The sequence below is a fragment of the Arachis stenosperma genome, chromosome 7 (assembly GCF_014773155.1).
Source record: "Arachis stenosperma cultivar V10309 chromosome 7, arast.V10309.gnm1.PFL2, whole genome shotgun sequence".
In the NCBI taxonomy this organism is placed as follows: domain Eukaryota; kingdom Viridiplantae; phylum Streptophyta; class Magnoliopsida; order Fabales; family Fabaceae; genus Arachis; species Arachis stenosperma.
This window is the reverse complement of record NC_080383.1, coordinates 40,105,561-40,121,534: the sequence shown is the minus strand read 5'-3', so window position 1 is coordinate 40,121,534 and position 15,974 is coordinate 40,105,561. Positions and strand designations below refer to the sequence as shown.

Below are 15,974 nucleotides of genomic sequence, written 5' to 3'. Positions count from 1 at the left end.
AACAACTTTTTAGCTAGCGCTTTGACTTCTCGCTTTTTGCTTTTTAGTTGTTTTTGGGTAACAACTTTTTAGCTAGTGCCTTGACTTTCTCGCTTTTTGCTTTTTAGTTGTTTTTGGGTAACAACCTTTTAGCTAGCGCCTTGACTTTCTCGCTTTTTGCTTTTAGTTGTTTTTGGGTAACAACTTTTTAGCTAGCGCCTTGACTTTCTCGCTTTTTGCTTTTTAGTTGTTTTTGGGTAACAACTTTTTAGCTAGCGCCTTGACTTTCTCGCTTTTTGCTTTTTAGTTGTTTTTGGGTAACAACTTTTTAGCTAGCGCCTTGACTTTCTCGCTTTTTGCTTTTTAGTTGTTTTTGGGTAACAACTTTTTAGCTAGCGTTTCTCGAAGTCCTGGTTCTTTGCCAGCTTCTTTCTTGGGTCCGAGTTTACTCTCGGACATCGGGATCCTTGAGTACCCCTTTGGTCAGGTCCGACTTCGTTGTTTGGTCGGCCTTTTTTAAGTTATTTTTGTAACTTCTTTTCTATTTGGCTTTTTGAGCCATTTCAGAGTTACTTTTATAACTTCTCACATTAATTTGAACCTCGTCGCTTCATCTTTGCCGACCTCGTATGGCCTTTGGCAAATGATTTTTTGCGTTTTGCCGAGCATAAATTAATGCGCCTTGGTGGGGTACTTTTTAGGATATGCTTTATAACGAGAAAGAGAAAAGAAATTTGATTAGTACTAAAAAGAAGAATATGTACAAAGTGTTTACCCTTTTGACTAGGCCGGGTGTCCTACTTAACCGGGTGTCTCATTAAAAAACCCTCGTGGGGAAAAAGAGTACACCTCGGGTTAAGTTTTTTCTAGCTGTAGTATCGTCTTAGGTTACAGGCGTGCCAGGTTCTGGGCAGCTCATTGCCTTCTAGGTCGGATATCTTGTAGTAGCCTGTCCCTAAAACTTCTGTTACTTTGTAGGGCCCTTTCCAATTTGCGGCTAGCTTTCCTTCTCCCGATTTTTGTGTTCCGATGTCGTTTCGGATTAAAATCAGGTCGTGAGTGGAGAAGCTTCGTTTTATCACCTTTCGGTTATATCTGAGGGCCGTTCGTCGTTTTAAGACTTCTTCTCTGATTCGGGCTCTTTCTCGGACCTCGGGTAGGAGGTCGAGTTCTTCCCTTTGTGCCTGAGGGTTGCCTCCTTCGTTGTAGAAGATGGTTCTGGGTGATCCTTTGTCTATTTCGACGGGAATCATTGCCTCCATTCCGTAGGCTAGTCGGAATGGGGATTCTCCTGTTGTAGAGTGCGGGGTTGTCCGATATGCCCATAATACCTGGGGGAGTTCATCGGCCCATGCCCCTTTGGCCTCTTGGAGTCTTCGTTTTAACCCGGCCAAGATGACTTTATTTGCGGCCTCTGCTTGTCCATTGGCTTGCGGGTGTTCGACCGATGTGAACTGCTGTTTGATTTTTAGCTCGGCCACCAAGTTCTGAAAACTTGTGTCTGTGAACTGTGTTCCATTGTCTGTTGTGATGGAGTAGGGGACTCCGAACCTCGTGACAATGTTTTTGTATAGGAATTTACGGCTTTTCTGAGCCGTAATAGTGGCTAAGGGTTCAGCCTCGATCCACTTTGTGAAGTAGTCGACCCCTACTATGAGGTACTTGACTTGCCCCGGTCCTTGTGGGAATGGGCCGAGTAGGTCGAGTCCCCACTTTGCGAAGGGCCATGGTGCGGTGATGCTTATGAGGTCTTCGGGCGGTGCTTTGTGAAAATTGGCGTGTTTTTGGCAGGGGGGCATATTTTCACAAACTCTGCCGCGTCTCTTTGCAAGGTCGGCCAGTAGAACCCGGCTCTGACTATTTTCTTGGACAGGGCCCGGGCTCCGAGATGGTTCCCACACATGCCTTTGTGGACTTCTTCGAGGACGCTCTTTGTTTCTGTGGTCGGGACGCACCTCAGGAGGGGGTTTGAGAATCCTCTTCTGTATAATACGTCGTGGATTAACGTGTAGTTCTGGGCGTCTTTTGTAAGCCTTTTAGCTTCTTTTCTTTCGGCGGGGAGAGTTCCCGATTTCAGATAGTTGAGTATGGGGGTTATCCATCCTTGTTGTTGCCCGGATATATTTAGTATTTCTTCCTCCCTTAACACGGAGGGGGATTGTAGAGTTTCTTGGAGGAGACTTCTGTTGTTCCCTCCGGGCTTGGTGCTAGCAAGTTTTGAGAGGGCGTCTGCCCGGGCATTTTGCTCCCGGGGTATGTGCTGGATTTGTATTTCCGGGAAGTGTCGTAATTGCGCCTGTGTTTGGTCTAGGTATTTTTTCATAGTAGGGTCTTTGGCCTGGTAGCTTCCATTTACTTGTGATGTGACGACCTGGGAGTCGCTGAAGATCGTGATCCTCTTTGCTCTGACCTCTTCGGCTAGTTTTAGTCCCGCTAGTAGGGCTTCGTATTCGGCTTGGTTATTTGAGGCCTGGAACTCGAATTTTAGGGATAGCTCAATCCGTGTTCCTTGATCGCTTTCGAGTATAACACCGGCCCCGCTTCCTGTTTTGTTTGAGGATCCGTCGACATACAGATTCCATGAGAGTGGGGTTCCCGGGGTCTCAGTGTATTCTGCGACGAAGTCGGCTAGGTATTGAGATTTTATGGCAGTCCGGGCTTCATAGTGGAGGTCGAACTCGGACAATTCCACCGCCCATTGTAGGATTCGTCCTGCCATGTCTGTCTTTTGTAGGATGTGTCTCATGGGTTGGTTTGTCCGGACTTTGATGGTGTGGGCTTGAAAGTAGGGGCGGAGTCTCCGAGCTGTGAACACTAGTGCATAGGCGAATTTCTCTATTTTCTGATAGTTTAATTCGGCCCCTTGTAGTGCTTTGCTTACGAAGTATATGGGGTGTTGCCCCTCCTCATTTTCTCGTATTAGTGCCGAGGCGACTGCCCGATGTCCGACCGACAGGTATAGTACGAGCTCTTCCCCTTTTAGAGGTCGGGTTAAGATTGGTGGCTGCCCGAGGAATTCCTTGAATTCTTGGAAGGCCTTTTCGCATTCCGGGGTCCAAGAGAAGGGTTTCCCTTTCTTTAGGAGTGAGTAGAGAGGGAGTGATCTTATCGCTGATCCTGCTAAGAATCTTGATAGGGCGGCTAGTCTCCCATTTAGTTGTTGTACTTCTTTGACACACGTCGGGCTTTTCATATTGAGTATTGCTTGGCATCTGTCCGGGTTTGCTTCGATGCCTCTCTGAGTCAGCATGAAGCCTAAGAACTTCCCGGCTTCTGCGGCGAAGGTGCACTTTGTCGGGTTAAGTCTCATGTTGTGTTTCCGGAGGGTGTCGAAGATACTGCTGAGGTCGGCGACCAAGTTTCTGTCTTCTTGTGTCTTTACTAGCATGTCGTCGACGTACACCTCTAGCTGTAGCCCGATGTGTTCTGAGAACACTTTGTTCATTAGCCTCTGGTAGGTTGCCCCTGCGTTCTTCAGCCCGAAGGGCATTACTACGTAGCAGTAGTTTGCCCTTGGGGTTATGAACGAGGTCTTTTCTTGGTCGGGTCCATACATCGGGATTTGATTGTATCCCGAGTATGCATCCATGAAGGAGAGGTATCTGTAGCCCGAAGCGGCATCGACTAAGGCGTCGATGTTCGGTAGTGGATATGGATCTTTGGGCAGGCTTTGTTGAGATCCGTGTAGTCGACGCACATCCTCCATTTTCCATTGGGCTTCTTCACTAGGACCACGTTTGCGAGCCATAGGGGGTACTTTACTTCCCTAATGAACCCTGCATCTAGTAGTGCTTGCACTTGTTCTTCTATTGCTTGCATGCGTTCGGGCCCGAGCTTCCTGCGTCTTTGTTGGACAGGTCGGGATCCCGGGTATACTGATAGCTTATGGCACATCAGGTCGGGGCTTATGCCTGGTATATCGGAGGCTTTCCAGGCGAAGAGGTCGGAATTCTCCCTTAAGAGGGTTGTGAGTTCCTCCTTTAGGCCTGCTTCGAGGTTTGCCCCTATGTTTGTTACTTTCTCGGGTGTGTTCCCGATCTGGATCTTTTCGGTCTCTCCTTCTGGTTGTGGCCGAAGATCTTCTCGGGCTTGGACTCGCCCGAGTTCTATTGTGTTGACCTCTTTCCCTTTTAGGCTCAGGCTTTCGTTGTAGCATCGTCGTGCTAGTTTTTGGTCGCCTTTTAGGGTAGCGATTCCCTTTGCGGTAGGGAACTTCATACAGAGGTGTGGGGTCGAGACTATAGCCGCTAGTTTGTTTAGGGTTGGTCGTCCGATGAGGGCATTGTATGCTGAAGTGACGTCGACTACAATGTAGTCGATGCTTAGTGTTTTGGTTTGCTCGCCTTTTCCAAAGGTAGTGTGTAATGAGATGTATCCCAAGGGGCGGATCGGGGTATCTCCTAGTCCAAACAGGTCAGTGGGATAGGCTTTTAGCTCTTTTTCTTCGAGTCCGAGCTTGTCGAAGGCTGCTTTGAACAGGATATCTGCTGAGCTTCCTTGGTCGATCAGGGTTCGATGTAAGTTGGCGTTGGCTAGGATGATGGTGATCACCATAGGGTCGTCGTGTCCGGGTATTATTCCAAGAGCATCTTCTCGGGTAAATGAGATAGTAGGTAACTCGGGTAAGGGGCTGTCTTCTCGGACATGGTAGACTTCTTTGAGGTGTCTCTTCCGTGAGGATTTGGATGTCCCTCCCCCTGCGAAACCTCCGTTTATCATGTGTATGTGCCTTTCAGGAGTTCGCGGGGTTCGTGTTTGCTCGGTCCGATCTTCGTTATCTCCCCGTCTTCTCTTTCTGGTTTCTTCTCCTTTCTCAGCTATGTATCTGTCGAGTTTTCCCTCTCTGGCTAGCTTTTCTATAACATTTTTTAAGTCGTGGCAGTCGTTAGTAGAGTGGCCGTAGAGTCTGTGATATTCGCAGTACTCGGACCGATCTCTTCCTGCTCTCTTGTGCTTCAGAGGTTTGGGTGGTGGGATCTTCTCGGTGTGGCATACTTCTCTGTAGACGTCTACCAGGGAGACTCGGAGGGGAGTGTAGCTGTGGTATTTTCGCGGCTTGTCCGAGTTGGATTCTTCTTTCTTTTTCTGTTCCCGATCTCGATCTCGGGGCGGGTAGGTTGACTCCTTCCTGGAAGAGTCTCTCAGCTGGGAGGTTTCTTCCATGTTGATATACTTTCCTGCCCGTTCTTGTACTTCGTATAAGGAGGTCGGGTATCTTTTGGATAGGGATTGGCTAAACGGTCCTTCTTTTAGGCCGTTTGCTAGTCCCATGATGGCTGCTTCCGTGGGCAAGTGTTGTATGTCCAGGCAGGCCTTGTTGAATCGCTCCATGTACTCTCTGAGAGTTTCTTGGTTGCCTTGTTTGATCCCGAGTAGGCTGGGGGCATGTTTTGCCTTGTCCTTTTGAATAGAGAACCTTGTTAAGAATTTTTTGGTCAGGTCTTCAAAGCTGGAGATTGATCCTGGTGGCAGGTTGTCGAACCACTTCATGGCTGACTTAGTGAGAGTGGTGGGGAAGGCTTTGCATCGAATCGCGTCGGAGGCGTCGACTAAGTACATTCTGCTTCTGAAATTGCTGAGGTGATGACTTGGATCGGTGGTGCCGTCGTAGAGGTCCATATCTGGTGGTTTGAAGTTTCGCGGTACCTTCTCTTTCATGATCTCTTGTGTGAAGGGATCATGGTTGCTTTCGGGAGTGGTGCCGTGTTCCGTCCGATCTTTTAGGTTGGCCTCTATCTTCCGCAGTTTTTCTTCCAATTCTCTGCGTTTGCGAGCTTCCCTTCTCAGATCCTGTTCAGTTTCCTTCTGCTTCTTTACGTCCTCTTCGAGTTGTCTCAGCCGGCTTTGTTGTGCCCGAACTGTTTCCAGAATCTCCGAACTTTTTTCTCTTTCGGGATTTTGTGGATCTTTGTCTGGGGGTGATGTCTTTGGGCGATTCTGTTTGTTTCCTCCTGGAGTGCGTGGTGATAGAGGGCTGTCCGGCCGTTCTCCGGTGTCAACTTCCTCTTCTTGTTCTGATGTAGCGTGGTTATTGTTGGGAGGGTCGTCCGCCATGGTAAAGGGATGACTTCCAGGTCCCCGGCAACGGCGCCAATGTTCCGAGGGTTACCTGAAACGTGTAGCTCGGTCTTCTGGCAAGGCCCGAGGTGGGGGGTCTGTGACCCGAGCTGGTTGTGCTGAACGGCGGGGGGTTGTACCTGCAATGACACTCCGATGCTTAAGTTAGAATGGGTCCAAGCAGATATCAAGTAGAATTAGAGTATGCCTTATACCTGGGTGCTCCAGTGTATTTATAGTAGTTGGCTGCGATCATCCCTGGATAAGATATTCTTATCTTATCTTATCTTTTGGGAGATTCATCTCTATCTTTGCGGAACCGCCTTTCCCAGGCCCTTTCGGCCTTTAGGTTTTGGGCTTAGTTCCTTCTGATGGGCCTTTCTTTGGCCTGTTTGTCCGAGGTCCGACCTCGAACGTGGGCCTTGGGTCGAGGTCGGGCCTTCTATCAGCTTTACCGAGTTTGGAGAGCTCGGTCAGGGTATGAACAGTCCCAATGCAGCGCTAAACAATAGCGCTCTAACAAGGCCAGCGTTCAATTGAAGTGAGCGCTACATTCAAACATTTGAACGTTTTCATGGTCTTCATGCAAAGAAAGCTAGGCACAACACTCACAAAATGGGGCAACTAAGGATCGAAGAGGGGGCAAGGCGCTACAAGGCACCAGCGCTCAAATGAAGTGAGCACTACGTTCACTTGAGGCAATGTTTTTGTGGCCCTCATAAAGAAAAGCAAAGCTCGCACAAGGGAAGCAAGAGCGCAACATTCACACACTTAACTGAGCGCTATAGGAAAAGAGGAAATTAGCACAAAGAGAGGCAATGACCAAGGCTCGAAGGGGGAACACAAGGAGCTAGTGAGCGCTCAGTTCACTAACCAAACGGAGCACTCCACTGGAGCTAGCACCCTTGGTCTATTTTCAATCAAATGCCATCTTGGATCTACTTCTTCACCAATTTAAAAAGCCCATTCCAAGTTCTGAAAATCAAAAATAAAAAGTGTAGAAATAGGAGTTAATTCGATTTGTAAAGGACTCTTTAGCTCATTTTTTTTAGTTTTCACTTTTAATTCCATTTGTCTTTGAATTTGGGATTTTGGGAATTGGATCTAGCTTTCTGTTTTCATTTTCTTTTCCTCTGCAACTTCTACTGTCTGTTCTTGGATTTTGAATTGAAATTGAAGAGCTCCATTGATTCTAAATCTGGGAATCATCTTTCGCTCTTCTTCTCAATTATTCTAAGAATTGGATCTGAGTTTAGTTTTCTGTTTTCATTTTCTTCTTCTGCAAATACTTTTCTATTTGATCAAGAGAGTAATTGAGATCTAGATCTGCTGTCTAATCTCATTTCTCTTCTTCGATCTTTAATTCCTCCGTAGGATTTCATAAGTGATTCAAGTTTTCTTGCTGTTTTTTTTTTTATTCTTCAAGAAATTTTACAATTCTGTTGGCTACTGAGCAGAATTTCTTCATCTCAGAGCTCTCTGATCTTCCTTAACTTGCAATTTCTTGTTAAATTCTGAATCCCAGTACCCAAATCCTTTTACTCTTCAAGCAATTTACATTTCTCAGCAATTTAGATTCAGTAATTTACATTTCTTACACTTTATGTTTCTGCAATTTACATTTCTTGCAATTTAAGTTTCATCTCATTTACTTTCTTGCAATCTAAGTTTCATGCAATTTACTCTTTCTGCACTTTAGATTCTGTCAATTTCCCCTCTCCCTTTCATTTACATGCGATTTAGCTTCTGTTAATCAAAATTCACTCAAATTATCAAATATTTGCTTAACTAAATTCATCACCTAACTAAAATTGCTCAATCCATCAATCTCTATGGGATCGACTTCACTCTTGTGAGTAATTACTACTTGATGCGACCCGGTACACTTACCGGTGAGTTTGTGTGGAATCGTTTTTCCCTCATCAAGTTTTTGGCGCCGTTGCCGGGGATTGATTTAGATTGACAATGATTAAGTAGGGTGATAATCTAGATTAAGCACTTTTTCTTTTCTTTTTCTTTGTTTCTGACAAGCACACTAACTGTTTGAATTTTTGTTTAAGCTAACCATAACCTCACTCTAGCAGTAAAGTGAATTGCTCTTGTTTTCTGGTTTTCTGTGTGTTTCTTGTTGTTTAGGTTGTATGACAGAAGCAAGGAGAGAGGTCTCCACCTCTGGTGATCATGATGAGAGGACTCTTCGAAGATTGAGAAGGGAAGCCAAAGGAAAGGGGGTCATTGCTGAAGAAGCTTCTGAAGAAAAATACCAAGAAATGGAGGAGAATCTAACAAATCCACCAGTGGGAGTAGCCAACAACAATGGTCAACCCCAGAGGAGAGTCTTGGCTTCTTATACTTTTCCTAATCCAAGGCACTGTGGGAGTAGCATCCTTACTCCCAATGTCAATGCAAACAATTTTGAATTGAAAACCAACACTTATCCACCTTTCTGAGGATATGTGACACAGTAAAAACCAATGATGTGCATCCTGACATTTACAAATTGTTGCTGTTTCCATTTTCCTTGAGAGACAAAGCTACTTAATGGTTGGAGTCATTTCCAAGAGATAGCATCAACAATTGGGAAGATCTAGTGAACAAGTTCTTAGCCAAGTTCTATCCTCTCCAAAGGATCATCAGACTCAAAACATAGGTCCAAACATTCACTCAGATGGATGGAGAGTCATTGTATGAGGCATAGGAGAGATACAAAGCTCTAATCAGGAAGTGCCCACCAGAAATGTTCAGTGAATGGGATAGAAGCGCTTGATTACTCTGCTGGAGGCTCAGTACAACTCATGAAGACAACTGAGGAGGCTAAAAATCTCATTGACACTGTAACAAATAACCAATACTTCTATAGTCATCAGAGGCAATGCCAACCAACTCAAAGGAAATGTGTATTGGAGCTTGAAGGTGTGGACACTATTTTAGCTCAAAACAAGGTGATGCAACAACAAATCCAGCAGCAAATGGAGATGATGGCTAAGAGGATTGATGGCCTCCATGTTGCAGCAGTGAATACAAGTCAACCATCAGCCACATAGGGGAAAAATAAAGAAAACCAAGAAGATCAGCAGTAGGAACAAGTTCAATATGTGCACAACCAAGGTTCTGGATCAAATGACTTCCATAGAGATACTTACAACTATTCCTGGAGAAACCACCCAAACATGAGATGGGGAGACAATCAAAACCAGAAATCATGGCAAAAAAACTCAAATCAAAATAACCCAAGAAATAAAAACCACCAAAACCATCAAAATACTAACCAAAACCAGTACAGAAAACCACAAAATAACCAACCTCAACCCAACCACTATCCACCTAACAATTCATTCACTAACCAAAATAACTATCATCCACCCTCAACCACATCCTATAACCAACCACAACCACCCCCAAAGTCTCAAAGGATCTCTAACTTGGAGATACTGATGAAAAAGATGATGAAGCATCAGAAGATGACCAGCAAGAATCATGAAGCCTCAATGAGAAACTTGGAAAGGTAAATTGGTCAATTGTCCAAGAAAGCAATAATTGAAAGACCAACTAGTTCACTCCCAAGTGATACCATTCCTAATCCTAAAGAAGAATGCAAGGTAATCCAATTGAGGAGTGAAAAAACTTTGGTGAATGACAAAGAGGCCACCAAAAATCCAACAGAGGATAACAAGACCAGCAGTAAAGAGCAAGTGACAATTGAAGAAAAGAACCAAGAAAGGCTCAAGGAAAAAGAAGAACCTCAAACTTCAAAGAAGGAGAAGCAAATAATGGAGGAGCCATCACAAGAATAGAGGAAGTTAGTGAAGACTTATACTCCTCCTTTGCCATACCCTCAAAGGTTTAACAAGGAGATCAAAGACCAACAATTCCCTAAGTTCTTAGAGGTATTCAAGAAGCTAGAGATCAATATTCCACTTGCTGAATCTCTAGAACAAATGCCTCTATATGTAAAATTCCTCAAAGAGCTCATCAACAAGAAAAGGAGTTGGAATGAGAAGGAGACGGTAATTCTAACACAAGAATGCAGTGCTGTCATCCAAAGAGGCCTTCCTCCAAAGCTCAAAGATCCAGGAAGCTTCATCCTATCCTGTACTATAGGTAATATAATATTGGATAAAGCTCTCTGTGACTTAGGAGCTAGCATCAATTTGATGTCCCTCTCACTAATGAAGAAGCTTGCAATAGAGAAAGTCAAGCCTACCAGGATGTCACTCCAAATGGCTGAGAGATCACACAAGATACCAAATGGGGTTGTGGAAAATTTATTAGTGAAGATTGGAGAGTTCATTTTCCCTGCTGACTTTGTTATCCTGGACATGGAAGAAGAGGGACACAGTTCAATTATATTGGGACGTCCTTTCTTAGCAACAGCAAGAGCCATCATTGATGTGGAGAAAGGGGAGATGACACTCAGGGTGCATGATGAAAAGATGATCATCAATGTCTTCAAAGCCATGCAATACCCTCTTGAGAAGCAAAGGCATATGAGAGTGGAGATGATAGAAGAAGTGGAGGAGGAGCTACTGGAAGATGACAACCAGGGGGAACAAGAAGAGGAAATAGAGGTGGAACAAGAGTTCATAGAAGAGGGAGTGGTGGAGATCGCCATTAAAGTCAAGGAAAAGGAGAAGCCAAAATAAGAGTTAAAGCCTCTTTCCCCTCATCTCAAATACCTGTTTCTTGGAGAAGCAGAGGCCCTGCCAGTGATCATAAACTCCTCCTTGAACATGGAAGAAGAAACAAAACTGATTGAAGTGTTAAAAGCTCACAAGACAGCCTTGGGTTGGACAATTGAGGATATCAAAGGCAACAACCCTGCCATTTGTATGCATAAAATTCTATTGGAGGAAGATTTAAAGCCTATGGTTCAACCCCAAAGAAGACTTAACCGAACCATGAAGGAGGTGGTTCAAAAAAAAGTGATGAAGCTATGGAATGCTGGGATAATCTTTCCAATCTCTGACAGCTCATGGGTGAGTCCAGTTCAAGTTGTACCAAAGAAGGGAGGAATGACAGTCATCTCCAATGAGATGAATGAGTTAATTCCTACAAGGATAGTGACTGGATGGGGATGTGCATAGATTATAGAAGACTGAATGATGCTACAAGAAAGATCACTTCCCTCTCCCCTTCATTGATCAGATGTTGGAAAGATTGGTAGGCCATGCTTATTATTGCTTCCTGAATGGGTATTCCAGGTATAATCAAATAGTGGTGGATCCCAAGGACCAAGAAAAGACCTCCTTCACATGTCCATTTGGATTTTTTGCCTACAGAAGGATGCCATTTGGGCTATGCAATGCCCTAGCCACCTTCCAAAGGTGTATGCTTTCCATTTTCTCTGACATGGTGGAAAAATTTTTAGAATTCTTCATGCATGATTTTTCTATCTTTGGCAATTCATTTAACCCTTGCTTGCATCATTAAACTCTTGTTTTGAAAAGATGCCAAGAAACTAACCTAGTATTGAATTGGGAGAAATGTCATTTCATGGTTCCTGAAGGGATAGTTCTTGGGCATAAAGTTTCAAGCAAAGGTATAGAAGTTGACAAAGCTAAAATAGAAATCATTGAAAGGCTTCCTATACCTGTTAATGTGAAAGCAGTAAGGAGTTTTCTTGGGCATTCTAGTTTTTACAGGAGGTTCATCAATGATTTTTCAAAAATAGCAAAACCATTGAGCAATTTGCTAATGATTGATAGTCATTTCATCTTTGATGACAATTGCAAGCATGCCTTTGAAACTTTAAAGAGAAAACTCATTATAGCACCAATTATCACACCCCCTGATTGGGAATTACCTTTTGAACTTATGTGTGATGCAAGTGACTTTGCAATTGGTGCTGTATTGGGGCAAAAGAAAGACAAGCTGCACCATGTTATATATTATACTAGCAAGGTGTTAAATGAAGCACAGAAAAATTATACCACCACTAAGAAAGAGCTTTTGGCAATTGTATATGCATTTTATAAATTTAGACAATACTTGATTGGTTCAAAGGTTATAGTGTATACTGATCATGCTGCTCTCAAGTATCTAATGTCTAAACAGGATTCAAACCAAGGCTTATTAGGTGGGTGCTGCTGCTACAAGAGTTTGATATTGAAGTGAGAGATAGGAAAGGGGTTGAAAACCAAGTAGCAGACCATTTGTCCAGAATATCACAAGAAGCTAATCAAGGTCCACACTTAGTGAATGAAAGCTTTCCAGATGAACACCTCCTACAAATCCAACAAGCTCCATGGTTTGTAGACATTGCAAACTACAAGGTTGGAAGGAAGATCCCTCAAGAATTCACCAAGCAACAAGTGAAGAAGCTGCACAATGAAGCCAAGAAGTTCTTATGGGATAAACCATTCTTATTTAAGAGGTGTCCAAATGGAATGATTAGAAAATGTGTTCCTGAGAGTGAAATGAGGGACATACTATGGCATTGTCATGGTTCAGCCTATGGTGGACACTTTGGACCAGAAAGAACAGTAGCCAAAGTACTTCAAAGTGGATTTTATTGGCCAACCATCTTCAAAGATGCTAGAGAGTTTGTTCATCAATGCAATGAGTGCCAAAGAGCTGGAGGACTAACAAGAAGGAATGAGATGCCTCAGAACTACATCTTAGAAGTAGAACTCTTTGATCTATGGGGAATAGATTTTATGGGCCCCTTTCCATTCTTATATTCTTTCAAATACATACTTGTAGCAGTAGAATATGTCTCGAAGTGGGTGGAAGCTGATGAGCGGATAATTTATACGCTTTTTGGCATTATTTTTAGGTAGTTTTTAGTAGGATCTAGCTACTTTTAGGGATGTTTTCATTGGTTTTATGCTAAATTCACATTTTTGGACTTTACTATGAGTTTGTGTGTTTTTCTATGATTTCAGGTATTTTCTGGTTAAAATTGAGGGACCTGAGCAAAACTCTGATAGAAGGCTGACAAAGGACTACTGATGCTGTTGGATTCTGACCTTCCTGTACTCGAAATAAATTTTCTGGAGCTACAGAACTCCAAAGGGTACGCTCTGAATGGCGTTGGAAAGTAGACATCCAGATCTTTCCAGCAATATATAGTAGTCCATACTTTATTCAAGTTTAGATGATGCAAACTGGCATTCAACGCTAGTTTCATGTTGTATTCTGGTGTCAAATGCCAGAAACACGTCACAAACCAGAGTTAAATGCCAAAAACACGTTACAACTGGCATTTAACTCCAAAAGAAGCTTCTGCACATGTAAAGCTCAAGCTCATCCCAAGCACACACCAAGTGGGCCCCGGAAGTAGATTTTTGCATCAATTACTTACTTCTGTAAACCCTAGTATTTAGTCTAGTATAAATAGGACACTTTACCATTGTATTAGACATCTTTGGTCTCAGTTTTAATCTATTGTTCATCTTAGGAGACTATTGATCACGTTTTGGAGGCTGGCCTCTCGGCCATGCCTGGACTATCACTTATGTATTTTCAACAGTGGAGTTTCTACACACCATAGATTAAGGGTGTGGAGCTCTGCTGTACCTCGAGTTTTAATGCAATTACTACTATTTTCTATTCAATTCAGCTTATTCCTCTTCTAAGATATTCGTTGCACTTCAACATGACGAATGTGATGATCCGTGACACTCATCATCATTCTCACCTATGAGCGCGTGCTTGACAACCGCTTCCGTTCTACCCTAGACCGAACGCATATCTCTTGGATTCCTTGATCAGAATCTTTGTGGTATAAGCTAGAATTGATGGCGGCATTCATGAGAATCCAGAAAGTCTAAACCTTGTCTGTGGTATTCCGAGTAGGATTCAGGGATTGAATGACTGTGACGAGCTTCAAACTCGCGATTGTTGGGCGTGATGACAAACGCAAAAGAATCAATGGATTCTATTCCGACATGATCGAGAACCGACAGATGATTAGCCGTGCTGTGACAAGAGCATTTGGACCTTTTTCACTGAGAGGATGGGATGTAGCCATTGACAACAGTGATGCCCTACATACAGCTTGCCATGGAAAGGAGTAAGAAGGATTGAAAGTAAGAAAGCAGTATGTTACAGAGATTCAACAGGGATAAAGCATCTCCATATACTTATCTGAAATTCCCGCCAATGATTTACATAAGTATTCCTATCTTTATTTTATGTTTTATTTATTATTATTTTCGAACTCCAATATAATCATTTAAATCCGCCTAACCGAGATTTACAAGATTACCATAGCTTGCTTCATACCAACAATCTCCGTGGGATCGACCCTTACTCACGTAAGGTTTATTACTTGGACGACCCAGTGCACTTGCTGGTTAGTTGTGCGGAGTTGTGACAAAGTGTGATTCACGTTTGAGAGCACCAAGTCATTGGAGCCATTGTTGATGATCACAATTTCGTGCACCAAGTTTTTGGCGCCGTTGCCGAGGATTGTTTGAGTTTGGACAACTAACGGTTCATCTTGTTGCTCAGATTAGGTGATTTTCTTCTTGTTTTATTTTCAAAAAAAAAGTTTTCAAAAATCTTTCAAAAATTTTTTCTTTGTTTTTGTTTTTCAAAAAAATAAATTTTCGAAAAAAAAATCCAAAAAAATTAATAAAATTGTAAGACCCAGAATATTTGAAAAGTCTTATTATGATCAAGTCTCAAATCCTACATTTATTTATAGCCTTAATTTCAGAGATTATTTTATTAAAGATAATTAAGGCAAGTTTTGATTTATTGGATTTGAGATAAGTTATGATTTTTATCCAATTTCACAATTGTTGGGTTATTTTCTATATTCAAATTTATAAAGTTAGTAGTTATGAAATAATAAGGATTTTATATGATTTGAATTAGATAAATAATACTTTAAATATTATTACTGCTATTTTGGAAAATGAAGAAATTAAGTATACCATTTCTAATTTTTAGATTTGGGCATTTTATTGAAAATAATTTGTGAAATTGATGAGTAAATAGTATTTTTCTATATACAAATAGTGTTGGATTTAAATTGGATTTCAATTACTATATTATCCCTATTTTAAGTGAAATTACTAAAATACCCTTAACCCTAATTTTTTAAAATGAAACCCTAACCCAGAAAAACCCTACCCGGTAACCCGGTTCCCCTGACCCGATACACACTAAGGTACCTAATGCCACAACAGCAGCAGCTGTAAATTAATTGAAGGAAAGAAAAGAAGGGGGAAGCAGGGGAGGGGTTTTGCGGAATCAGGGGAGAGGGGAGAAGAGGGAGGCGGCGCGGTAGGTGCCACTGCCACCGTCGCCGCCGTCGCTAACAAAGGGGAGGGGAGGTCTGAATGAGAAGAGAGAGTGACGCGAAGGAGGGAGATGAGGCCTCACTACCGTCACACTCTGCCGCCATCGCGCCGTCACCTGACCGAGGGAGAAGACCGCCGCGCCTTACTGCCTCGCCACCGCCGAACTCGCGCGCAGAGACAAAGAAGATGCGCGAAAGGGAGCCACCGCGGGGAAGCCATCACCGCCTGTCACCGTCGCCGAGCGTGGGGCCTTCGCCGTTCTCCTCGTCGCCGACCAGCTTGTTGATGCTACGATTTTAGGAAATTGCACGATCGGAAAAAATTCCTTCCAGCAAGTGCACCGGTTATCGTCAAGTAAAAACTCACAATAGAGTGAGGTCGAATCCCACAAGGATTGGTTGAGTGAGCAATTCGGATTAGAAGTGTGTTCTAGTTGAGCGGAATCAAGATTTAGATGAGAATTGCGGAATGTAAAATTGGCGGGAAACGTAAATGGCAAGAAATTGAAATTGCGGAATCTTAAATTGCATGAATTAAAGAGCGAGAAGCTAAATTGCTGAAATTAAAAAGGGATCGGGGTGATTGCATGAATTTAATTGCAGAATGTAAAGAGAAAGTGGTAGATCAGAAATGGGGAATTCATTGGGTTTCAGGAGATATTGAGATCTCCGAATCAAAACATTTTTA

General features: G+C 43.0%; 1 protein-coding gene across 1 annotated transcript; it reads left to right on the top strand.

The window, feature by feature from the left end:
* Positions 1 to 9,974: 9,974 nt before the first annotated feature.
* On the top strand, positions 9,975 to 10,679 carry LOC130939728 (uncharacterized). The gene has a single exon (XM_057867815.1). The coding sequence runs from the start codon at positions 9,975 to 9,977 to the stop codon at positions 10,677 to 10,679; it is 705 nt and encodes a 234-aa protein (XP_057723798.1).
* The last annotated feature ends 5,295 nt before the right edge of the window (positions 10,680 to 15,974 follow it).